Raw genomic sequence first — 20211 nt, forward strand, 5'->3', positions numbered from 1 at the left:
AACACCCTTCATCAGATATACAATTCAGATTCCTTCAGGAAGAAGCTGGTGGGTTTTTTCCCCCCATGCTACCGTGCAGACTGAACCTTGGGAAAGTGTGAAACAGATACAGGACTTGTTGAAAGGCACCCATCTGGATGCTGGTTAGACAGACAGCCATCTACATACTCTCAGTGACTCTCTCTCTCAATCTCTCACTAAATGTGAAATCAGTTCAGAGGAGCTCTTTGAGAGTGGAAAAGCATGATGCAAACATAGAAAGTTCACTGTGCCACCAATAACCTAAGCACAAGAAGTAGGCCTGAAATTAACACTGATGTAAACTGCTAGAAATAGATTGAAAAAAAGAGAAAGAGAGAGATCATTAAGCCTGAACAATAACACAGAATCAACTGTTGGGAGATCAGTGGAAAATCTAGTGTCTGTGTGTGTATGCGTGGGGGGAGTGTTGCCTAAGTGAAATTAATCATTAGAGCTTTTATCTGACTTTCTTCTGTGTGCTACCCAATTTATCCTTAATTTTACAATTACACATCTTAGAATAAATTAACCCCCTTGGCAATTCCAGTGTTAATCTTGCAGTGCCCTTGCACACAAGAAAAACAACAACTGAGAGTGCGGTCCTATTTTTAGTGTTGTTTATTTCTGAAAAATATATATAAATATATATCCACATTTACTCTGGGGCATATGGATGATCTTCTTTGTTTAAAGTCTATTCAATAGTTATGGAGGCAAAAACATCCTTCTGGAAAGAAATCAATGGGCCTGATGTTGGAGGGCGGTATTAAAATCCAACAATGACCAGATTTGCACAGAGCAAACCTGACTTGTATCGAACCAAGAGAGGCATGCAGGGAGGCCAAGCTCTGCCAGCCTCCAGAGCTCTGATCAATAGAAACAACTCAACATTCATCCACTGCTGTCTATCTCACACACACACACACACACACACACACACACACACACACACACACACACACACACACACACACACACACACACACACACACACACACACACACAAACACACGTTCTGAAAGATGCTCAGATTGTAAGCACAACTTGATTGACGCAAGGAAAAAAGGCTAATACGAATATATACAGTTCAAAATGTGAAGGAGGTGGAATACTATGCTTGTAATAACTGGATGAATGGGTTATATCATCATAAATTATTAATCCTTCCTCCATGTCCATGTATCTACAGGGGAACAATTTGTAATGCCACAATCCTTATTACATTTAACAAAATCACTCACTATATGATGTGACATGACTGAAATAACTGATTCACTGAAATAGAAACACTTTGCAACAGCGGTGGTCCATACGTTTATTTGTGGATAAATGTGTCTGTGGTTATTTGTTTTTGGTTAATCCAGTGACTGAACAATCAAGATTCATCCCATTAGCTGTGTTTACATGAACCCTTGTATTCCACTAATTATCGGAATAATAGCCTGATTAGAATAAAAATGTCTCATGTAACCCCCTCAATTGACAGTGAGTGATTTCACCTGGCCCAAGCTGAATGAATGTTCAATCAGATCAAGAAGGAATACAGAAATACACTAGGGCCTAACAACCATGTAAACACTTGATCCGATTGTTTCTTTCTGGCTGGAATAAATATCTCATTTCATGTTCAGCTAACATCAGGTGACAAAGTTTCTGTGGGACAGAAACATGGTGATAGCAAAGCAGTAGTGATCTGTTGCGGATACTTTTTTTTGTTGTTAGAGTTTTCAAAAGATTTAAGGACTGCTGATTTAAGATCATGACAATCATGATCTCACTTAATGTGTCATCCTACTTCAAAGCCTTTGTTGGCCGTTTGGCTTGTGTTCGTGTGTATCTGCGTGTGTCTACCTGCGGCTGAAAGACTGGCACGGCTGCTTGCTGTCCTTGCGGCTGTGTGTCCATATCCATGGTGTTAGGAGCTCGATCCTTTGCACCTCTGACAAACAGACACAACAGAACTTCTGGTTATCTGACTCAACATTCACCATCAGACAAACACTCAGCTGTCATTTCCTTTAAAAATACCTCCGATTTCTACAACGAAGACCACAACAAAAAGTAATAACCTCAAATAAACTGGGCAACTGTTCTCTGTTGTTCAGCACCAAACTATTGATGCCGGTTGCTGCCAGAGTGTCCTGTTTCAGCAGAACTGGATCCTACGTCATGCCTGAGGATTTGACACTCTTTGTCTGGGTCGCTCTCAAGTTGCAGCATGGCAGAGTTACAAGAGGCAGTGATATTAATCTGAGCAGAGCAGAAATAATGCCACTGCATGTTTCCTTGGCATTCCTCCAAGGAACCTTTCTTTGGAATTACTGGTTGTACTGGCATTCATGCAGTTCCACTTAATTTTTTTTTTCCATAGAAAATATAGGTCACACAAAGGTGAGTGTGTTGGGTAAGGCTGTCTGCCGCAGTGCTATATAATTGCATGTTCTGGCTTGTAGCCTGGAAGCAAGCTAATTGCATAAGATACTCCACCACCAGTTGCTTGGCTCATCACTACACTTAAAATACACAGTGCCAAAGTATGAAACGTTACCCAAATTAAAAATTTACAAAAATATCTGGGGGAAAAAAAAGGTATGACGCAAAAATGTTATTCACGCATGTAATTAGCTTATGATTCCAGCATCTCCACTCACAGAGGCTAAAGTATCTTGTACAGCAGTACACACTGTGATGCATAATATGGTTACATAGTCAAACACAAGTGTGGTGAGGTGTTGGCATTTATTGGCACTGATGTTTGAGTGTGTGTGCACATGCCAGTGTACTCATCCATCAGCACACTGGGTGCATGTGTTGAAAATGGAAATAGTGAATGTTGGAAAGCATTAACAAGTAGACACTGTCAACAGAGGCAGTTAAAACATTTAAAAAGTCCAGACTTTGTGTTTTCAAAAGTCTGTAACGGGTAAAAAGAAATCCCCTTATATGGTTGGTTTACCAATTCAGATTCTAGAGAAGGGATTCAGATTCTAGAAAAGAGATTTTTGCCAATATCTGTTGTCTGTCTGCAATGTCTTATTTCATGAATACAATACGTGTGCACAAACACAAATGGACATACACATTAAAGTTTCACACAAAAGGAAAGGGATACAATGCACTTCACAGTGGGACATTTGCATGTTTTTCCACTAGAGTGAGGGCCTCCTCTCTGCGGATCTGTCAGTCTGTCATTTGTGTATTACTAACTGTCTCTCTATCTCTGTCGCCTCAAACCTCCCCAGCCAATTAAAAATCCCCTGGTACAATGGAGAGGAGAATGGCAGAGAGGAGCTGTCTCTCTGCTGATGTCGTCAGTCCCATTCACTAAAGGCTAATGATACTAATTAGACATCTGCCAAATATATAAATGTATATGCATGGCACTATAAATGCATGATATTTGTTTATGTGTTGGGGGGGATTTATTATGTGTATATAAGAAGGCATGTGTATTTGTTTGGGTGAGCAGGCACTTATTTTGCAAATACTGTGGTTGTTTATTTTAGATTAGTTCAGCTTTTTTTTCCGGGGCTTCGCTGGCCTTCGTGTGAGCTTTGAAGATCATGAAAATAAGTGTTTGCACAACACTATTTCTCTCCTGGGATTGCATTGACTCTATTGGAAACATTATTTTCTGAAATTTACATTAAAAGCTTGTTTCAAACAAGTTTAAATCAATTCAAATGTTAAAAGAGCTTTACACATAATACAGATTTAAAAGACCCAACTGCTGGAGGCAAAAAGGCAAACACGAAGAACATTGTTAATAGACCAATCCTGAATCTTTTGGTTCTTATTTTAACTTAATATGCCCACTAACAAAAACCACGTTCGAAAACCAACTACTGCCATGACTTGTGTAAAGGCCCAACTCTGATTAGGCCACCTAAATGTACCAATGGCACCATACTTGTACTGATTAGTTAATAAGTCTTCTTTCAGAACACCAACGAAGGAATATTTTTAGGATACCCACAGTGTCCCAACTAACCTGCCTTCCTTTTAATAAGAATTAAAATTGATTTAATAGATATGTCATTCATCATACTCAACAGCCAGTTTTTATTTGTTGCTTCCAGACTTACCTGTGAACAAGTTGACTGATGGGTTTGAAAGGCAATTCCCTACACATATAAACATAAACAATGGTCCAAGTCAAACTAAATAAAGGATCAGCACTTTAGTAGTCTGCTCTATCCACAAAGTCATTTTAAACATAACCACATTAATGGGCTCATTCATTAAGTAAACAAAGGTTTTATCTGTCTACTTATCTGTAACTCTGGTATGTATGTGAGTGTTTGGCACTTAAATGCCAAAGTCCTCCAGTCATTACTTGCATTGGCAAGAAGTATGTTAATATGTTTGTCTGCCTTAAGAATTGATTATCAGTTCATCATTAATAATACATGAAGTATGTTGGAAGTTTTTCTATTAGAAAATCGTTTGAAGGCTACATTGGGAATTAAATTATAAATTAACAGATAAAGTAAACACCAAGTTACTAAATAATAAATGAAATAACAAAAACAATGGGCCTCATTCATGAACCGTTCTTACGAACAAATCTGTTCTTAAGTCCCACTTACGAAGATTTTACGAAGATTGTGGCATTCATGAATTTTTTCTTATCTAGGATTTTTTTCTTAGGCAAGAACAAATCCTACAAACACTCAGGAGTACTCTTACGCACATTTCAGTGCCGAAATGTTTTGTCATGGTTGTGTTTTCTTCTCTTGTGTAGTTCAATAAAATGCAATATTACAGTGATAATTCTGTCATATTTATTCATGTATTTATTTATTTCATATTTTTGGTAATTTACAAAGAATTTAAATTCTAAAATAAATTACATGTGCCAATGATTTAAGATAAATCAAGTAAATTGGAAACATGCCATCAATTAGTAACCACCCTCACCCTATTTATACGTAGCATTTCTCCATCCAAGGCCCACAAAACAATGGCATATATATTGCTCCTGCGGCTTTCATCAATGTAAGAACACAGCTGCGAACATTTCTGAGGCTTACGAACAAGTTGGTGAATCTGACGTAGGGTTTTCTTAAGGAACCTCTTAAGAACAACTTAAGAAAGAATCTAAGAAGATTCTTAAGAAGATATTGGTGAATGAAAGTGAAATTTAAATGGCCAACCTAGCGTCTGTCACTATTCAACAACTGGCTCAATATGTGCCCATCTCTTATTGTTGGTTAATACTTTTTTTAATTCTTAACAGCAAACAATCAATTAGTCATTGCATTCAATATCTTTAACACCCATGTTTTAATTTGGCTTCAAGTTCTATTAAGACAATCTGAAATCATCTTAGATATGCATGGGGATTTTAATACTAGGTAAAAAAGACACCATTAGACAAATGCTGACTGTGTGGCCTTCTAGCTGGTTCTCGTGGCCTTTTGATTTCAGTGTCACAGGGGACTTTACAAGTCATCCACCCAGGCGGCCTTCCTGCCTCTCGTAGTGAGTCTTTGCACTTCAGCTACGTGTTTTGTTAGATTGGGGCTGGCACCCTTCCTCGTCTCTCTAACCCTCTTGTGTTTCTGACTTTATACGTGTCAAAATAACCAGGGGGCATCTGAGCTCCCTGACGTTCTTTCGCCTCCCGCCTCCCACATCCCACGTTAACGAGATCAATTAAGACTGCCATGTCAGATTAACACACAACAGGAAACAGCACAATTAACGAAGCTAACTCAATCAAAGGAGGCAAGGTCACACTCTCAAGGCTCCACATTCTCACACAGTTCAAGCATTGTGCAACCAACCAAAAGCAAAGCCTTGTTCTAGCTACAGGACAAATCAAACACGCGGATTTATTTAAACTTTTATCATTTGAACTTAAAACCTACTAAATCTCCCTCTCCCTGCACCACTGCCTCCACTGTTTCTATATGATCTGTACAGTGCCCTGCTCTCATCACAGGAATGATTTTTTTTCTACTTTACTTAGGTGTGGAAAACTGCAGTGGAAACTTAAGGTACCACTCTGTCTGCCTTTCTGTCATGTGGACAAAAAATAGTAGTGGGCTTGCCAGGATTTTGGCAGCAGTGGGGTAGCAGCAGCTAAAAGTTAAGTCCCCTAACTATTCATAGATGCATGTCAGAGACGAGTTCAGAGCTTTTGTCTGGGACATCTGCAAATATCCAACAACCTAGGCCGATGTTCAGAGTGCAGGCTGAATATGTGGAAATAATGTTCATAACGTGTACCTTAAATCATATATATGATAAACATATATTCAAATCCCCACTTCTCCCATCTAGATTCATGTTTTAGTGCCTTTGGCATTAACCAGCAGCTGTAATGTGAAAATCGTCACCTGTCAAACTATACTTTTAAACAAAAAAAAATTTACACATTTTCCACAACCACCCTCAACATTCCCATTACAGTTAGGCTGTCGGGTGTGAATATATAATTTATTTGTGGATAGAAATTGGCAAAGTCTGCAGTATATTGGTAAGTGTGCAGCATTCATCTCTCTGACAAACTGATGGTTGTTTTTCTATTCAGTAAAGTAAAGAAAAAAAAAAAACTTTTCGATCCAGACCACCAACCACTCAGTGTAAACAAACACTGTTTTCTGACTGTGTTCCATCTAATGTGAGACTCCAGCCTGACATTCTCACAGCAGGCCCAATCACACATAGGTAATTATATGATAGAGGAGGGAAGGGAGAAACAGAGTGAGGCAGAACAAGAGGAGGAAAGAGAAGGGTATTAACAAGACTATTTAGCAGTTTTTTGTGAACAGACTTCTTTGTTCTCACACTTCCAGCACACACCTTATTTGTTAATTTGCTTTTTTTTTGTTAACTTCAGACATGATTCCATTTCTCACCCTCTTCATATCATACTCATCTCAAATCTGTGATGTTTTTTTGTTAATGTTCCTGTGACACTAGGGCTGTGTGATATGACAATATATATTGTATGACAATAGAAAAACACTTATCGTTTCCCATCATGCTCTATCATTTATATTGCTGCATTGCAAGGCAAACTCTCATTGTAATACTTTTTTCACTTGGGATGGCGCAGACGTTGTCAGGATGCAGGCAAGGGGTAATTCCAAACAAGAGAAGTTCTCCAACCAGCAGAGACAAAATGAAGAGCTCATTGCATAAAAGAGGGGCTAGTTTTGTCAAACAGACAGAAAAGTCAGAAGCAGACCAGAAAGTACACGTTGTATTTTATAGATCAGTATTTCACACTTGCTTAATGCTTAATGTAGTTCAATTTTGTGTAATTAAAGGTTTATACATTTCATTTTATATTATTTGTATATATTGGTTTCCATGTGGTAATTTTACGTTAACTAAAACTGAGTGCTTATTAATGTCTTCCTTTCCTCTTAATTGTCTTGTTTTAAGTAATAAATTCATATAACACACAAGGTTGAATCTCTTTTAGTCAAATCTGTTTTAACGTGGTCTTGCTTGACAAACAGGTGATGGTCTGTGCTTGTTACAGTCAAGCTATGGTAGTGGCACTTCGCATTTTCGAAGTTTCCATTAAAAGTACACAAGGAAAAGCGGCAGTGTGCAACCTGTATATATAGTATTTTATTTGCTGTAGATTCTTCATTGAGGACTTCATAATTTTTCCTAATAGTATGACGATGTGATTTTGCTCTAGCTCCAAAAGGTATGGAGAACTTGGCTATTCGCAACATGGTGGACAACAAGTCGTCCAGTCTTGATATGAAAGAGCATATCTTCAGTCAACTAGGGCAAAACTGAGTAGGAGAAGCCAAAAAGTGAGTAGGACACAGCAGGGATGGAGTAGGACAGAGAGGGACAGATACAGAACTGAGAAAAATGCCAGGAGAGAAAAAAAGAAGCGTGTTAGCCCTGATGTGTTCACGGTCCTGTGAGAGACGGTGTGGAGCTGTGCACCACAGAAGTTGGCAATGGCTTTAGCTCCTCTTTAATCCCCATTTCCTCCCTTCTGCATTATTCATTTATAGCAGGAGAAGAGGAAAAACAAAGAGAGAGAGCCGATTATAAAAAGGTGGATCAAGGCAAACTGGGAGGGAGTTTTGGGGGGGGGGGGGGGGGGGGGGGGGGGGATGGAGAAGTGAACAGGAAGGGTCCCGGAATTAGGTCGGCCCAAAGAGAAGAGTGCTAAATCAGCTCTCAATCCGAGGACAATAAATATGAACACAGACTGATGAGCTTGGGTCTAAGGAGGAGAGAAAAGAAAAGGGCAAGAAAGGAGGTGAAGGGGAGGCGGGTTAAAAGGGAGAGAGGAAAAATATAATGTGACACTATCCGGCCCGGGTGTAGGATGTGAAGGAATCAAAGGCACCTTTGAGGAGCCAGAAGACGACAGTGAAAGTGCTAGAAGAGTGGTGTCCATGATTACAAGAAGTGGAGAAATCTTTGAGTCTGTGCTCATGAAAGCCCACCCCAGGCCTCGTCTGAAACCCCTGCTTGACGAACACTGATGATACAGAAAAAGAAAAAAAGGCAGAGAGAGGAATAGAACCACTAATGATGGAGGGGTCCGGATACTACAGAAGCAGCGCACTCTCCAATTCATTTTAATCACTATTCAAAATCATTAGCCCAAATGTGCAAGCACTCGTGTTCGTTGGACTACGAGCCGAGAGAGAGACGGAGAGCGGGAGAGGACCAACTACACCTCAGCATGTGAGCCAGTCTTTGAGGTCTTTGAGAAAGACGGTCCAAGACTTGATGGAATAGAAAATGAAGGGGAAACTTTATTGTCCCTCAATCTAAAAGAAAAAGCAGAACATGAAGATGAAGGCAGAAACCTTTGAAGATAGGCTTTGTAAAGCCAGCCAAGCACACTACGGAGTCAAATCATTTAGACTTCTCCATTCCCCAAATCTGGCGACAAAAGCATAAAGTTAATCAGGGAGCAACTCAGCATGAGAATATTAAAGAATCTGTCAGACAGACAGGACCCAAACAACAACACTGACATCAAACAAGATTCATTATTCAACAGGCATATCTTGGCTGGATTAATGGCTATGTCTTTGTCAGTGTGTAAAGCACAAATCAATGTATCTGATCAAACTCAATGTGGCGTTTAAGACTCTCCCAACTACAGCCTTATCAAATCTAGATTTTTGGGGCCAAAACAGACATCAATGTTCAACAGTCTACAATATAGGTAACAACAATAACAACATTGTCATTAGATTTTTAAACAGCAAACTATTCTATAAGGATGTCTGCAGTTTGGTTATTTCAGGACAGTGACAAATGTATGTACTGAGCGGGACATTTCAAAATAAACCGACACTTTTTTAGATTAATTCAGACATATCTTTAATTTTTCAAATGCAATTTCTTGTTAATCACTGGCAGACATGCAGTAGGGCTGGGAACATTTTATCTCCAGATTTGATACAGGGCTCTGGACAAAGGCGCAAAGGCGCCCCTAACTGAAGATTTTAGGAGCAAAATCACAAAATTTAGGGATGCACATCGTAAACACCAATTATATTGACTATATAATACTATATGCCGTTATTTCTTTGCAGGTCGAATTGGCCTTTATATATGGTAAAGGGGAGTTCTTCCTTGGCAATGAAAGTACAGGTCACAGCATATTTTATGCCTTACACTAGCACTGTGTTTGACCAATGTGTTGCATTTTAACTGTGTAGTACCATCATTACCTGCAAATTTCGTGTTCCCCACATGTACAGTGAAATGCCCCATTCCCTGCACCTCACACACACACACACACACACACACACACACATTAGCCTGCCACCCCCGATTCCAGATTCCAGAATCTTTGATTCCCCGCTTCTACGTACCAGTGTAAAAAAACAACCAAAAAAAACACAGGCGAATTCACTGGTTGCACATTGTCTAAAATTTTAGTCACAAAATGCAGCCATTTGGTCGCAGTCTGGAGCCCTGCCAATACTATCATCAAACCTGGCTGCCAATTTGACAGGCACAGCGATTCCACAAGTTTTGCGGCTCAATATTATGGTTTACTGCAATTTTTGTTTGTTTTTTAACACTAGACCATGGGGACAAGCAAAATCATATACTTCCAGGGACTGTATATAATGAATCTAATTTCAAAAAACAATGCACATCACATGTCAATCTGTCACAGTTTTAATCAGCAGCAGTATTTCTATACTGCATATAAGAGTGATGAATAAACTACCTTTTGAAAGAAACCATACATGCATTTGGCAAAAAGTGGTTGATGGGTGAGCCTAGCCTGTGTGCTTGTCTACCTTCTCTTCCAGCTGAATACAAGATGTGTGCACAGATGTGTTTAGGACTTTGACAAGAAGTATAAAACTGTAAACTGTGATGTTTTTGCTCTGTATGTGTGTTATAAATTTGTACAACGCAGACCTTCACCCTCTCCCTAGCGGAGAGAGCGCAGCAAAACAATAAAAAAGGGAAATAAGATAAAGAAAACCGCTGAAGTCCATTGGGACTTTACAAGGCCAGTGATCCATAATGCTGCTTTCTAACTATTTATAGGCCTCCTTTACATTTTTCACTTTCAAATTTTTATAGGCTAATGATTATTTCACTGCAGAAGTAAATAGCTCAGCACAAATAGCCTGGGCTTCATGTGAGGCCTAAATTGATTTATTCCCCAACAACCTAAATAAAATAGCACAGTGCTCTGCTGCGCTGTGTGTCCATTTCACCTACTGCTGCTTCTATAAAACACATCCGTATCATCACCTGAACCTCCAAGCACCAGTAAATCCCATTAACAAAACTGGTATCTCCTCTGTTTTGTATCTATGCGTGTGTCTGCCTGCCTGCACGTGCACACCTGCACATTTGTATAATCCCTGCCGATCTTCCATTTTCAGCCACTATGTATACTAAAGATGTCCAGCATTGAGTAAAGAACTCAAGCACATGCAGGTGTCAGCCACTGTCCTCCCCTTTCTCTCCTTCTCCCTCGCTCTTGTCCTCCCCACCTCCTCCCCCCCATGCTCCTCTGTGCTCTGTTGCCTCTGTGTGTTGTCGACACGAGCTGGCACGTGGCTAAAAGCCCAGGCCACCTCTCTGCTCTATTGTCCTGCCCACTCCACAGCAGCACTGACGACTCTCTTGTGGCGAGGGGCCCTTTGTTGCCAGCCTGTCACTTCAGCAGGTGCCTTACAGCAAAAGGCACGAGCCAGCCAGCCCGCACCGCTTCGTTAGTGCAGCGCACTGTTTGATGTGCTCATTTCATCAGCCGGAGACGGCAGCCAAGGAGGATGCTAATAATCACTTGAAAAACAAAAACATTCCACTCAAGCTTGTAAAAGATAAACTCCAATTTCAATGATAAAAGAAGAGTGACAGACAGCCATGGTACCAGTCAGAAAAAGACCGTCAGCCACCCTACCCCTCTCTCCTTTTTTCCTCACCACCCGCCTTTTCCCAATTCATACTGTCAATCACTGAGAATAAACAAGATATATTGACAAATTGCTGACTGTGTAAGGAAAGACAAAATTGTGTGGGCAAAGTATGCAAAAACAGAACTGCATTTAAGACAGCTGTGTGATCCCTCAGAAACCAGCTTAGTGTGAGAAGGAGCAGGCTGTGTGAAGGAGAGAACCCCCCCAGGCGTTCAGGAGAGGGGACTCTGGGGGTTTGGGCTATGCTTGCACACCCTCCCTACATTCACAGCCCTTCAAAATGCCATATCACCATCACACCTCAGTTAAAATAGAAACTGAATGCATAATATGTGAAAGAAAATCAAGAGCACTTAATTTGGACTGGCTGATGTAGCTGCAAGTGATGCCACAAGTTTTATAAGGTTCAAGGGACTTTAATCAGGCATGTAGTTTCAAATCCTGGCTGCAATGGTTTGACAGCGTAATTAATTACAACTTGTATATGCAATATCTAAGTCAACATCAGATTAAAGAATATTTGTGTCTTGCTTACAATTATTTTCCCCATAAATTGATGTCCTTTGCACTAGTCATTGTTTACAATCCGTTTTGAAAATGTAATATGTGAAAGTGGACAGCTGGATTTGCAGATAATTTTTTTAATCGTTGTCAGACAAAGACAGGACAATGCACTTTGCCTCTTTTACTCTCCAAGTAGACCGTTAACCAGCATGCAGCCAATGCCTGCTCAAATGTGATTAGTCAACGCGAGGAACATGAACCAGAATGTCTCCGATATCAAAATCTTGTGTGTGTGTGTGTGTGTGTGTGTGTGTGTGTGTGTGTGTAGCTCTAGTTTGATTTTGGTTTTAATTTTAGGAAAAAGCAGCAACTTTAATGTGAGCCCCGAACCCCCTCGTTTGTTAAAACTATTCAGGTTGTGTCATCACTGTAAAGCACAGTAAAAGCACCATTATTTGTCAAACTCTCCTACACAGCAACCAAACATTGGCAAATAAAAATTTAAGTAAGTAGGGCAAGTATAAGATTATTTCATTTTTTTGGTTTGTAAAGCAGCTATTGAGGTATTTTTTTAGGAGTACACCTCTCAGTACATTTGAACCTTTGAACCAAATATCCACACCCAGATTTACACACCACAGCATGACGAAGATCCCAGGGCTTTAGGTTGCATTAGAGCCCTGTGGCAACAACTCCTGGTCTTTCACAACGCAAAAAAAAACAGAGTGTTGTACGGCAGAGCAGAGCTTCTAGTGCTCCAGGACCAATAAGGGCTTTGTTTGTTCGCCATGTCACTTACTGACCACCAAATTAGCTTCATCACCTCTGGCACCAGGATATCGGATGTGACAATCTGTACCACAGGGCTGGGGCTCTGTTTGTGTGCAAGGCTAGAGGGCATAAAATAAAAAATAAAAGACATAAAATAGGGACAAATGAGGGAAATTCATGAAAAATAAGATAAGGGAATGCCGCGCTCACTTTTTTGTTCCGTTCTAAATAAAGGATTGTGTTACACAGCATTTCCACCAAAAGTCTTGTCTTTATCAGCACAGATGTGTTTTCTGAACCCTAACATAACCTTCTCACTGTAACAGGAATCAACAGATGAGACCATCATCATCTAGGCAATAATTCTGAAATTACATTACTGTTCCTTGTCCTCTATTAATATCAATAAAGGAGGAGATGATGCAGGAAAGAAGGAGGCAGTTAGACATGGCCTACGAAGAAAAAGAGAAAACCGAAACCTTTACGTGATGTGGTAAAAGAGCAAAAACATAATTTGGCTGAACGTGCAAAGAAACATTACAAATAGCACTTAATGCGTAAATTGACTTTAACACAAGAAATTAAAGTATAATAGGTGTTTAGGGAGATCACAAAGCACACCAAACAGTTTTCATCCTTTTTTCCAATCTTAACCAGCATTACTGCTCTCTACCCTGCATGCACTTCTGGCTGTGACTGAGCTAGGGGAGAGCAATGATTACACAGAAACTGCTGACCCATCACTGTGTTGTTTGGAGACAATGTGGCCTGTCATTTGAGTTTCTCATCTATAAAACAACAATTAAAAAACATCTGGTGAATGTAGTCCATTTTCCCTTCAAACAAAACCAGCAGTTTCTCATACTCCCTTAAAGCAGGTTTTCCCCCCCTTTTCCCTTGATACTTTGAAGCAGTTACCCTGCGTCAGCATCGAAGTTTGTCTAAGAGGAAATGACAAGAGCAAGATGTCCAAATCATTAGTAATGTGAGAGGAGCAGTTCCCAGGCATGTCTAGTTACATAGTTGAGGGCTAACGTGAGGGCTATGGGCTCGTGTTGGGGCTTTTCTGGGCCCAAGCCTTCTCATATGCTCTGGGGGGGGGACAGGGGAAAAGGACCACAACCCTTCAGCATCTCCATGATCAGAAATTGAAACATCCAAGACCCTGAACCCAGAGCAACCTTAGCTCAACCCTAATGTTTTATGAGGAGAGAAAAAGATACCAGCACGGAAAGTGTGGTCCACATTTTAATGGAATACACATAAACTTACAAATAGATGCAGGCACAAACAGAAATGAATGTAAAAGGGAACACCTACACTGAACGCATACAAATAGTGCGCCCAGGGGAATGTGTCTCCACAAAAATCAAGCCCGGCTCTGGTTCAGTTTCAGCCTGCTGTGGCTTCTGTGGTGGACCCTGCTGGCTGCCGCACACACACGCACACACAATCTTCTAACCAGATCCAGAACACCGCTACTCAATCAGAGGTCAAATACAGTACTTTCACTTCATATGAGTGTGTATACACCCATGTTACTGTCATACTGCCAAAGAGGATGACTCCTCAATATGGAACTGACAATAACTCTGTACTCGGTACTAACTATTTCGGTTGTTTCCAGTAGCACAATTTATCCTGGCTGAGACTCGCATCACATAATGTCGAAAATATTTGGTTTGACCACATGTCTAAATCAAAGCACAGCCAAATTAACAGCTGGAGGCAAGTTTTCTTCAAGGTTTTGAATTTGAAATTTGAAAAATATAAAGTGTGTGATGATTTATAACAGGGGCACAGGAACGCATCCATTGTTCATTTCTAGACATATGGCTCTGTCTTGAAGAGTAGGTGTGCCTTTGAGGAAAAACTTGGGACTGAAAAATAAATCAGGAATAATGTGGCTATAAAAAAGCCAGTCAACATTTTTGGAATAGGTACTTGAGAAAAATGAAATCTGCTGGCATCTATTTCGTCACTCTACTTGTCTATCACATATCAAAATTCTAGGGGAAGCAATATGTGCACAGATCTGAAGTGAGAAATGATGTTTATCCTACCCTTTCACTGACTTGAAATTGCTCTGGATAGGCCAAGTGCAGAAAACAAACACTTCAAAAAGGTACACTTGTACAGAAAATATTATAGAAACATACAAACTAACATGCATGTGAACACAACACATGCATAGGCAGACACAAAAACCACACACAAACACACACGCAAGAAGTCCAATGCTTATTTTTATTCCTCGGGCACTCATCCTTCTTTGCATGAGTGCATCATCCGGCACACCGACAGAGAATCCTAGTATGTGTGCGAGTGTGTGTGTAAGGAGCTGACGATGGGAGAATAACGTTGCCCCTGAGGGGTCGCACCTCTCTCCATTCTCGCCCTCCTCCCTTATCCCTCCTCTCGACTCTGTGCCTGCAGGGATTTCCCTTTTCAGTTCAGGAGAGATGTCAGACCTGTTCCACCATCCCTCACACAGAGGCTGGACTCTGCCCTCCGTTCACCCAACATCTGTAAAACTCCAGAATCAGTCTCATTTCTGCATATCAAGGCCAAGTGGAGCTTAAGAGAGCTGCAGCTGACTCAAAACACAGTATGTGTTTATAACCCAATTCTTAGTGGGAAGTTAATGATTGTAGTATAGAATGTTAATTCAAAGACAAGGCGCTAATAATGAGGATCCCTGACTAATAACCTGACCCCCAAAATGAGTGAAATTGACCTTAAACATTTGTTAACAAGCACAAATTATGCCGTATCAAAATGATCACTCAAAAATATTAAGCAAAAGGAACAGAGCCAGGAGAAACAGGACATAATCAAATGTCACAACCTAGTGAACAGCCACTTTCTCATTCTTTCATCTTTCTTTATCCTGTCATCAGATCCATCCCACACCAGTCTAAACAACATCCGATTCATGTATTTGTCCTCTCCTGTCCATCCCTCTACAAGCACACAACTCTGCCTTAACACCATCACTTTCACCACATCTTCACTCTGAGAACAGAAACAGCACAAGCCATTACAATTTCCTTCTGTAAATTGTTCATAGGACACAGGAAAAATCTATAAAAGCAATGCCATCAATTATACTTGAATATAGCTATTAATTTTTTTTAATACCGTTTAGAGGATACATGTTTGAAGCATAGCAAAAACAAATCAAGGGCCGGGTTAGGGTTTAGTTGACTGAGGCATCATCAAGACCATTATTTTTATTTTTTAAACCTGGACTTGGTGCTTCCACAAATCCAAAAGTTGTTTTCCAACTTGATTTTCAAATTTCAACACTGGCCAAAAGGGAACTTAACAAAAATTAATATAGAGCCAATCATTTATTTAAGGAAGCCTTACTGACCAAATCCAGTTGAGATTTAGATGTGATGTGATGAGAATTTTAACAGTGCTTCAGATTATTATAAGTCTAGAGTCTAAAGTAAAATATAGCAGTCTGTCAGCCTGTCTGTCACAGAACAATGTGAAAATATTCAGAAAATTAAAAAGCCAGTTACCAAATTTGCAGAAAAGAAAGAATGAAAAAAAAGAGAGCAAGAGAAACAGAGAGAGGAAGGAGGGCTCCACAACAGGATTTGAAAGCTGCTAAGCTAGATAGGCTTTCCCTGCCTCCTTCACATATTAGAATATTAATATTAATGAAACTTCCTGTCCCCCCCCCCCCCCCGTTTTTCCCCCTCAGACGATTTGAACATGAAAAACTTAAAAAGCGCAAATTCCAGGAGTTGCGTATCACAGTTTGACCCGGAGCCACACAGCAGACACCAACCATGACAGACTCGCTGTTCAAAGCAAGCGGGAGCCGCTTTCATCAGGGGATCCTAGTGGGTTTTTTTTTTACAGTGTGACACCACCAGCCAATGCCATCTGCCTTTTTCAAAATCAGAACTTCAAGATGTGCTTCCTGCTTGTGCGTTGTTTTTAGGTGGGCTTCACAACCAAGGCCCAGCGTCACGCAGGCTTTTGCTGCTATGCTGCTTGCTGACTGCTGTTTACAGCCAAACCCCGCAGTGTGGCGCAATGTTAAATATTCACTGTTAAACTGTCAAGCCAGGACTGGCTGGGAACCAAGCCAGGCATTCACAGTACAGAAGCATTGGATGCCCCCCCCTCTTCAAACACAAGCTTTACCTCTAGCCAATCCAGAATCAGACCAGCCTCGTTCCCACCTCCTACAACACACCCCCTTCTTGAAATGCCAAGACCCCTGAGCACCACTTTTTTAATCCTCTTCTTCTCCTTCATCCATACTTAAAGTTCATTTTCTTCATCATAAATCTATGCACAAATACATTAAAATGTACATCGTTTGCACTTAAAAGACACCTCTGCTCTAGGCATGAGTAAGCCGTTACTGACTCCTGATGCCTGCCTTCAGACATCTGTAAAATATTTTTATTCGGTGCCCCAATACCGCACTGGCAAAGGTCTCTCATCCTTGGCTTGGCAGGACTTCTGACAGAGCCAGCCGGCAGCGCCATACAGGCCTAACCCCTGCTGCTGCAGCTTCCTGCTGCTCTGAGGGAATCAGGCTGCCTGCCTCCCATTGACTATTGGCCAGGCTGGGCAGGGAGGAGGAGGCTGAAGGAAGAAGGCCCCGGGTACAGTGGACCCCTGGAGACGGGAGCATGGGCAAGAAAGGGGGGGACCGACTGAGAGTCAGAGGTTGAGGGGTTGGACGAGGGGAGAAGAAGCGAGGGAACTAAATAGGAAAGAGGAGGACCGATAAGCAGGAAGATCCACGGGTCCAAGATCATAAGCAGCAAAACGGGAAGAGGAAAAGAGATGGGTGGCATAGAAGTGGAAAGGGAGCAAGAAAAAGGGGCTTGGGGCAGGTTAGGCAGCAGGAGTTAAGGGGAGCTTCTCATTATGACTCCTCTTCCTTCTGCATGGCCCCAGGCCTTGACCACAACCTCAAAGCCCCAGGCCAAACCAAGAGATGAGGGAGACCACGGAAGACTGCTGTGAGTCAGGGTACAAACACGGACAGAGGAGGGGAGGAAAGGGAGGGGGGGGACATGTCCCGTCACCCAAATGAGGCAGTGTGAAATAAAGAGACTAATAACGACAATAATAGTCAATAATTTGAATTTCACAATTACGTTTTTTTTAACTGTGATTCTGATGTCTTAAACGGTAGGTACCTATGCGAAGACCACCGCCATATTTCCGTTTCTCGAAATAACAGTGCGCTCAATTCAAGCAAGTCTATGTTGTTCAATCTATAAAATGTCAAAAAGTTGTGAAAAATGCTCATCATGATTTCCAAGAGCCCAAAGTGACACCTCCAATTTGCTTCAAACGAGTCCCAAGCCAAACAACTCGTCAGTTATTATCATAAATGACTAAAGAAAAGCAACAAATCAGTACGTTTAAGAAGCTAGGGCCAGCAAATGTTTGATATTATTGCTTGAGTGATGACTGAAGCAATTCATTCATTATCAAAACAGATGGCCATTAGTTTTCTGTCGATTGACTAGCCTTTCTATTGCTCCAATTTTATTTTGCTGATGTCTGGTAGCTTACAGTTTAAAGCTGTTTCAATGTAGAAGAGTTGCAATACAGAAATAATCAAATTTGTTGCCAATTAGTCGTTTTAGAAAAAAATTGATGAATCTACTTATTGTTGTAGCTCTCTAAATTAAAATCATCATCACAATCTCTTCTTTAATAGCCCTCGATAATATTTTGCACAAAATATCCATGGCGAGAGGAGTGCTTGTGTGGATCCTTATGGACAGACAAGATTTGGATATCATAAGCATGAGCAAAACTATGCTTATTTCAGTTTTCAACTAATAGCAGCACTTATATCCATGACACATCCAAAACATGTAGTTAAAAAAAACAATAATTCAGTTGAAACTGCACAGTTAAGCAGTTCAATCCATCCAAAACCATGCATTACATATATTTTCTGTGGTGTAAAGGAATCTACTGAGGTGTTAATAGCATTTGGTAGAACTTATAATCAATAAAGACTATGGCATTTCTAAACCGATACTGGTTAATCGAGGAATGCCTTAACTGGTTCAACTTGCAAAGTCATAAGTGAAGAAAACAAAAACAATCAAGAGAGCAGGGGAGACAGTATAATGTCCCCGGCTTTTCATGCTGAATAGGGGGAGGGTAAAACAGAGAGTCTGTCAAAACAAGATGCTCTCATACAAATCTGCTCTCTTCTGCAGCAAATCCCGTGTGAAACATTAAGGCTCATTTGTGACGGGGCTGGAACAAATGCCCATAGCAGTCAGCAAGCGACAAACACACACACACACACAAAAAAAAAAAAAATCTTCCTCCCTCATTCTGTTCATGAGTGCAAATTCATTCTGCTTTTGTCTCATCTCATGACAAATGCATACTGTCACTGTCACTGATGTGGTGTTTACAGTGGCATATAGCATCTTGTAATTATTCTGTGAAAGTGAATTTGTATCCTGAGGGATTTGTATTTTGCGTGTGGATAATCAAAAGAGATAGAGAGGGAGAGGGGACGACTGGAGAGTGATCTCCAATTAGAAAAGGAAGATGCCGCTTTCCAGCACAGTTCACAATATGCCAACATGGATTCGGTAGCTTTGTTTAGATGGCAATAAACAGCTGCTTTTGTCTAAACAGGCATTGACCTACAGACACAATTCATAAAGTATTAGATATCTATAGTATGTGCAGTTAATCCAGAAATAGCCAATGGCTCCTCATGTAGGCTGCCACTGACTAAAAAAGGTTGGTATACTACTGACCCACAAAATGGGCCGCACAATTACTAAACTGTGCAAAATAAGAAAAAGAGTTAGTGTAACAAATGACTAGAACAGCTACATTACACAGCTATTTCAGTCAGGTCAGTTTCTCCAAGTATTTGAAACACCAAACAGCTTGTTATTTTTGTCAATATATCAAAAATATTGAAATGTTTTCACACTTTCTGTGTAAATTAACATCATTTCTAAGTGGGCTTTGTTTTAACCTTTCCAGTTTGCACTTTGGAAATACAGGCGTACTGAAGCTATTTATTTCTTCATCTTTGTGAAATCACTTTTTTATGCTTAGAGGCTCTTCACTGTAAGTGGGAAAAATGCCCTTTGCGGTATTGCTGTAATTAATCCATTACTTTAATAGGTTCAAAACTCCATTGCTTATAAATAGAGTTCTTTCATACAAGGCAAGATTTCAGGGCCAAAGACAAGACCATGGTTCTATAAAGAAAAAAGGATAAAAAACAAAAAAAAAAAACACATGAATAAAATCTTTTTCCAACGCCCTTTGCAGTGAAATAAACACTGATATTGTGTGGTCGTGGCATAAGCTGACCCAGGGGCACTGAAAGCGTTTCATAAACTTTGAACAGGGTCCTAGGTCAGTAATTTCTGTGTTTGCATGTCTTTGTAGTCTGTTTCCCCCAGAGCACTACAGATCCCATTGAGAAAAGGCATCAATGCCACAGTGAAACTGAGAACTTTCACGTGACATGGGG

At 40.5% G+C, this 20211-nt stretch overlaps 1 protein-coding gene across 4 annotated transcripts in view; it reads right to left on the reverse strand.

The window, feature by feature from the left end:
* Nucleotides 1–20211, reverse strand: part of nek7 (NIMA-related kinase 7) — a 65452-nt gene that overhangs the window by 40660 nt on the left and 4581 nt on the right. For 3 of the 4 annotated variants that reach the window (XR_003985927.1, XM_030433039.1, XM_030433040.1), the window contains exon 2: nt 1873–1960. The exons of the other annotated variant lie outside the window; for it this stretch is intronic. Coding sequence is in view for 2 of the 3 variants with exons in the window: in XM_030433039.1 (XP_030288899.1) it covers nt 1873–1932 (60 nt within the window). In the remaining variant the exon portion in view is untranslated. The remainder of the gene's footprint in view (nt 1–1872; nt 1961–20211) is intronic. 4 annotated transcript variants of the gene reach the window in all.

The sequence above is a fragment of the Sparus aurata genome, chromosome 11, assembly GCF_900880675.1.
Source record: "Sparus aurata chromosome 11, fSpaAur1.1, whole genome shotgun sequence".
In the NCBI taxonomy this organism is placed as follows: domain Eukaryota; kingdom Metazoa; phylum Chordata; class Actinopteri; order Spariformes; family Sparidae; genus Sparus; species Sparus aurata.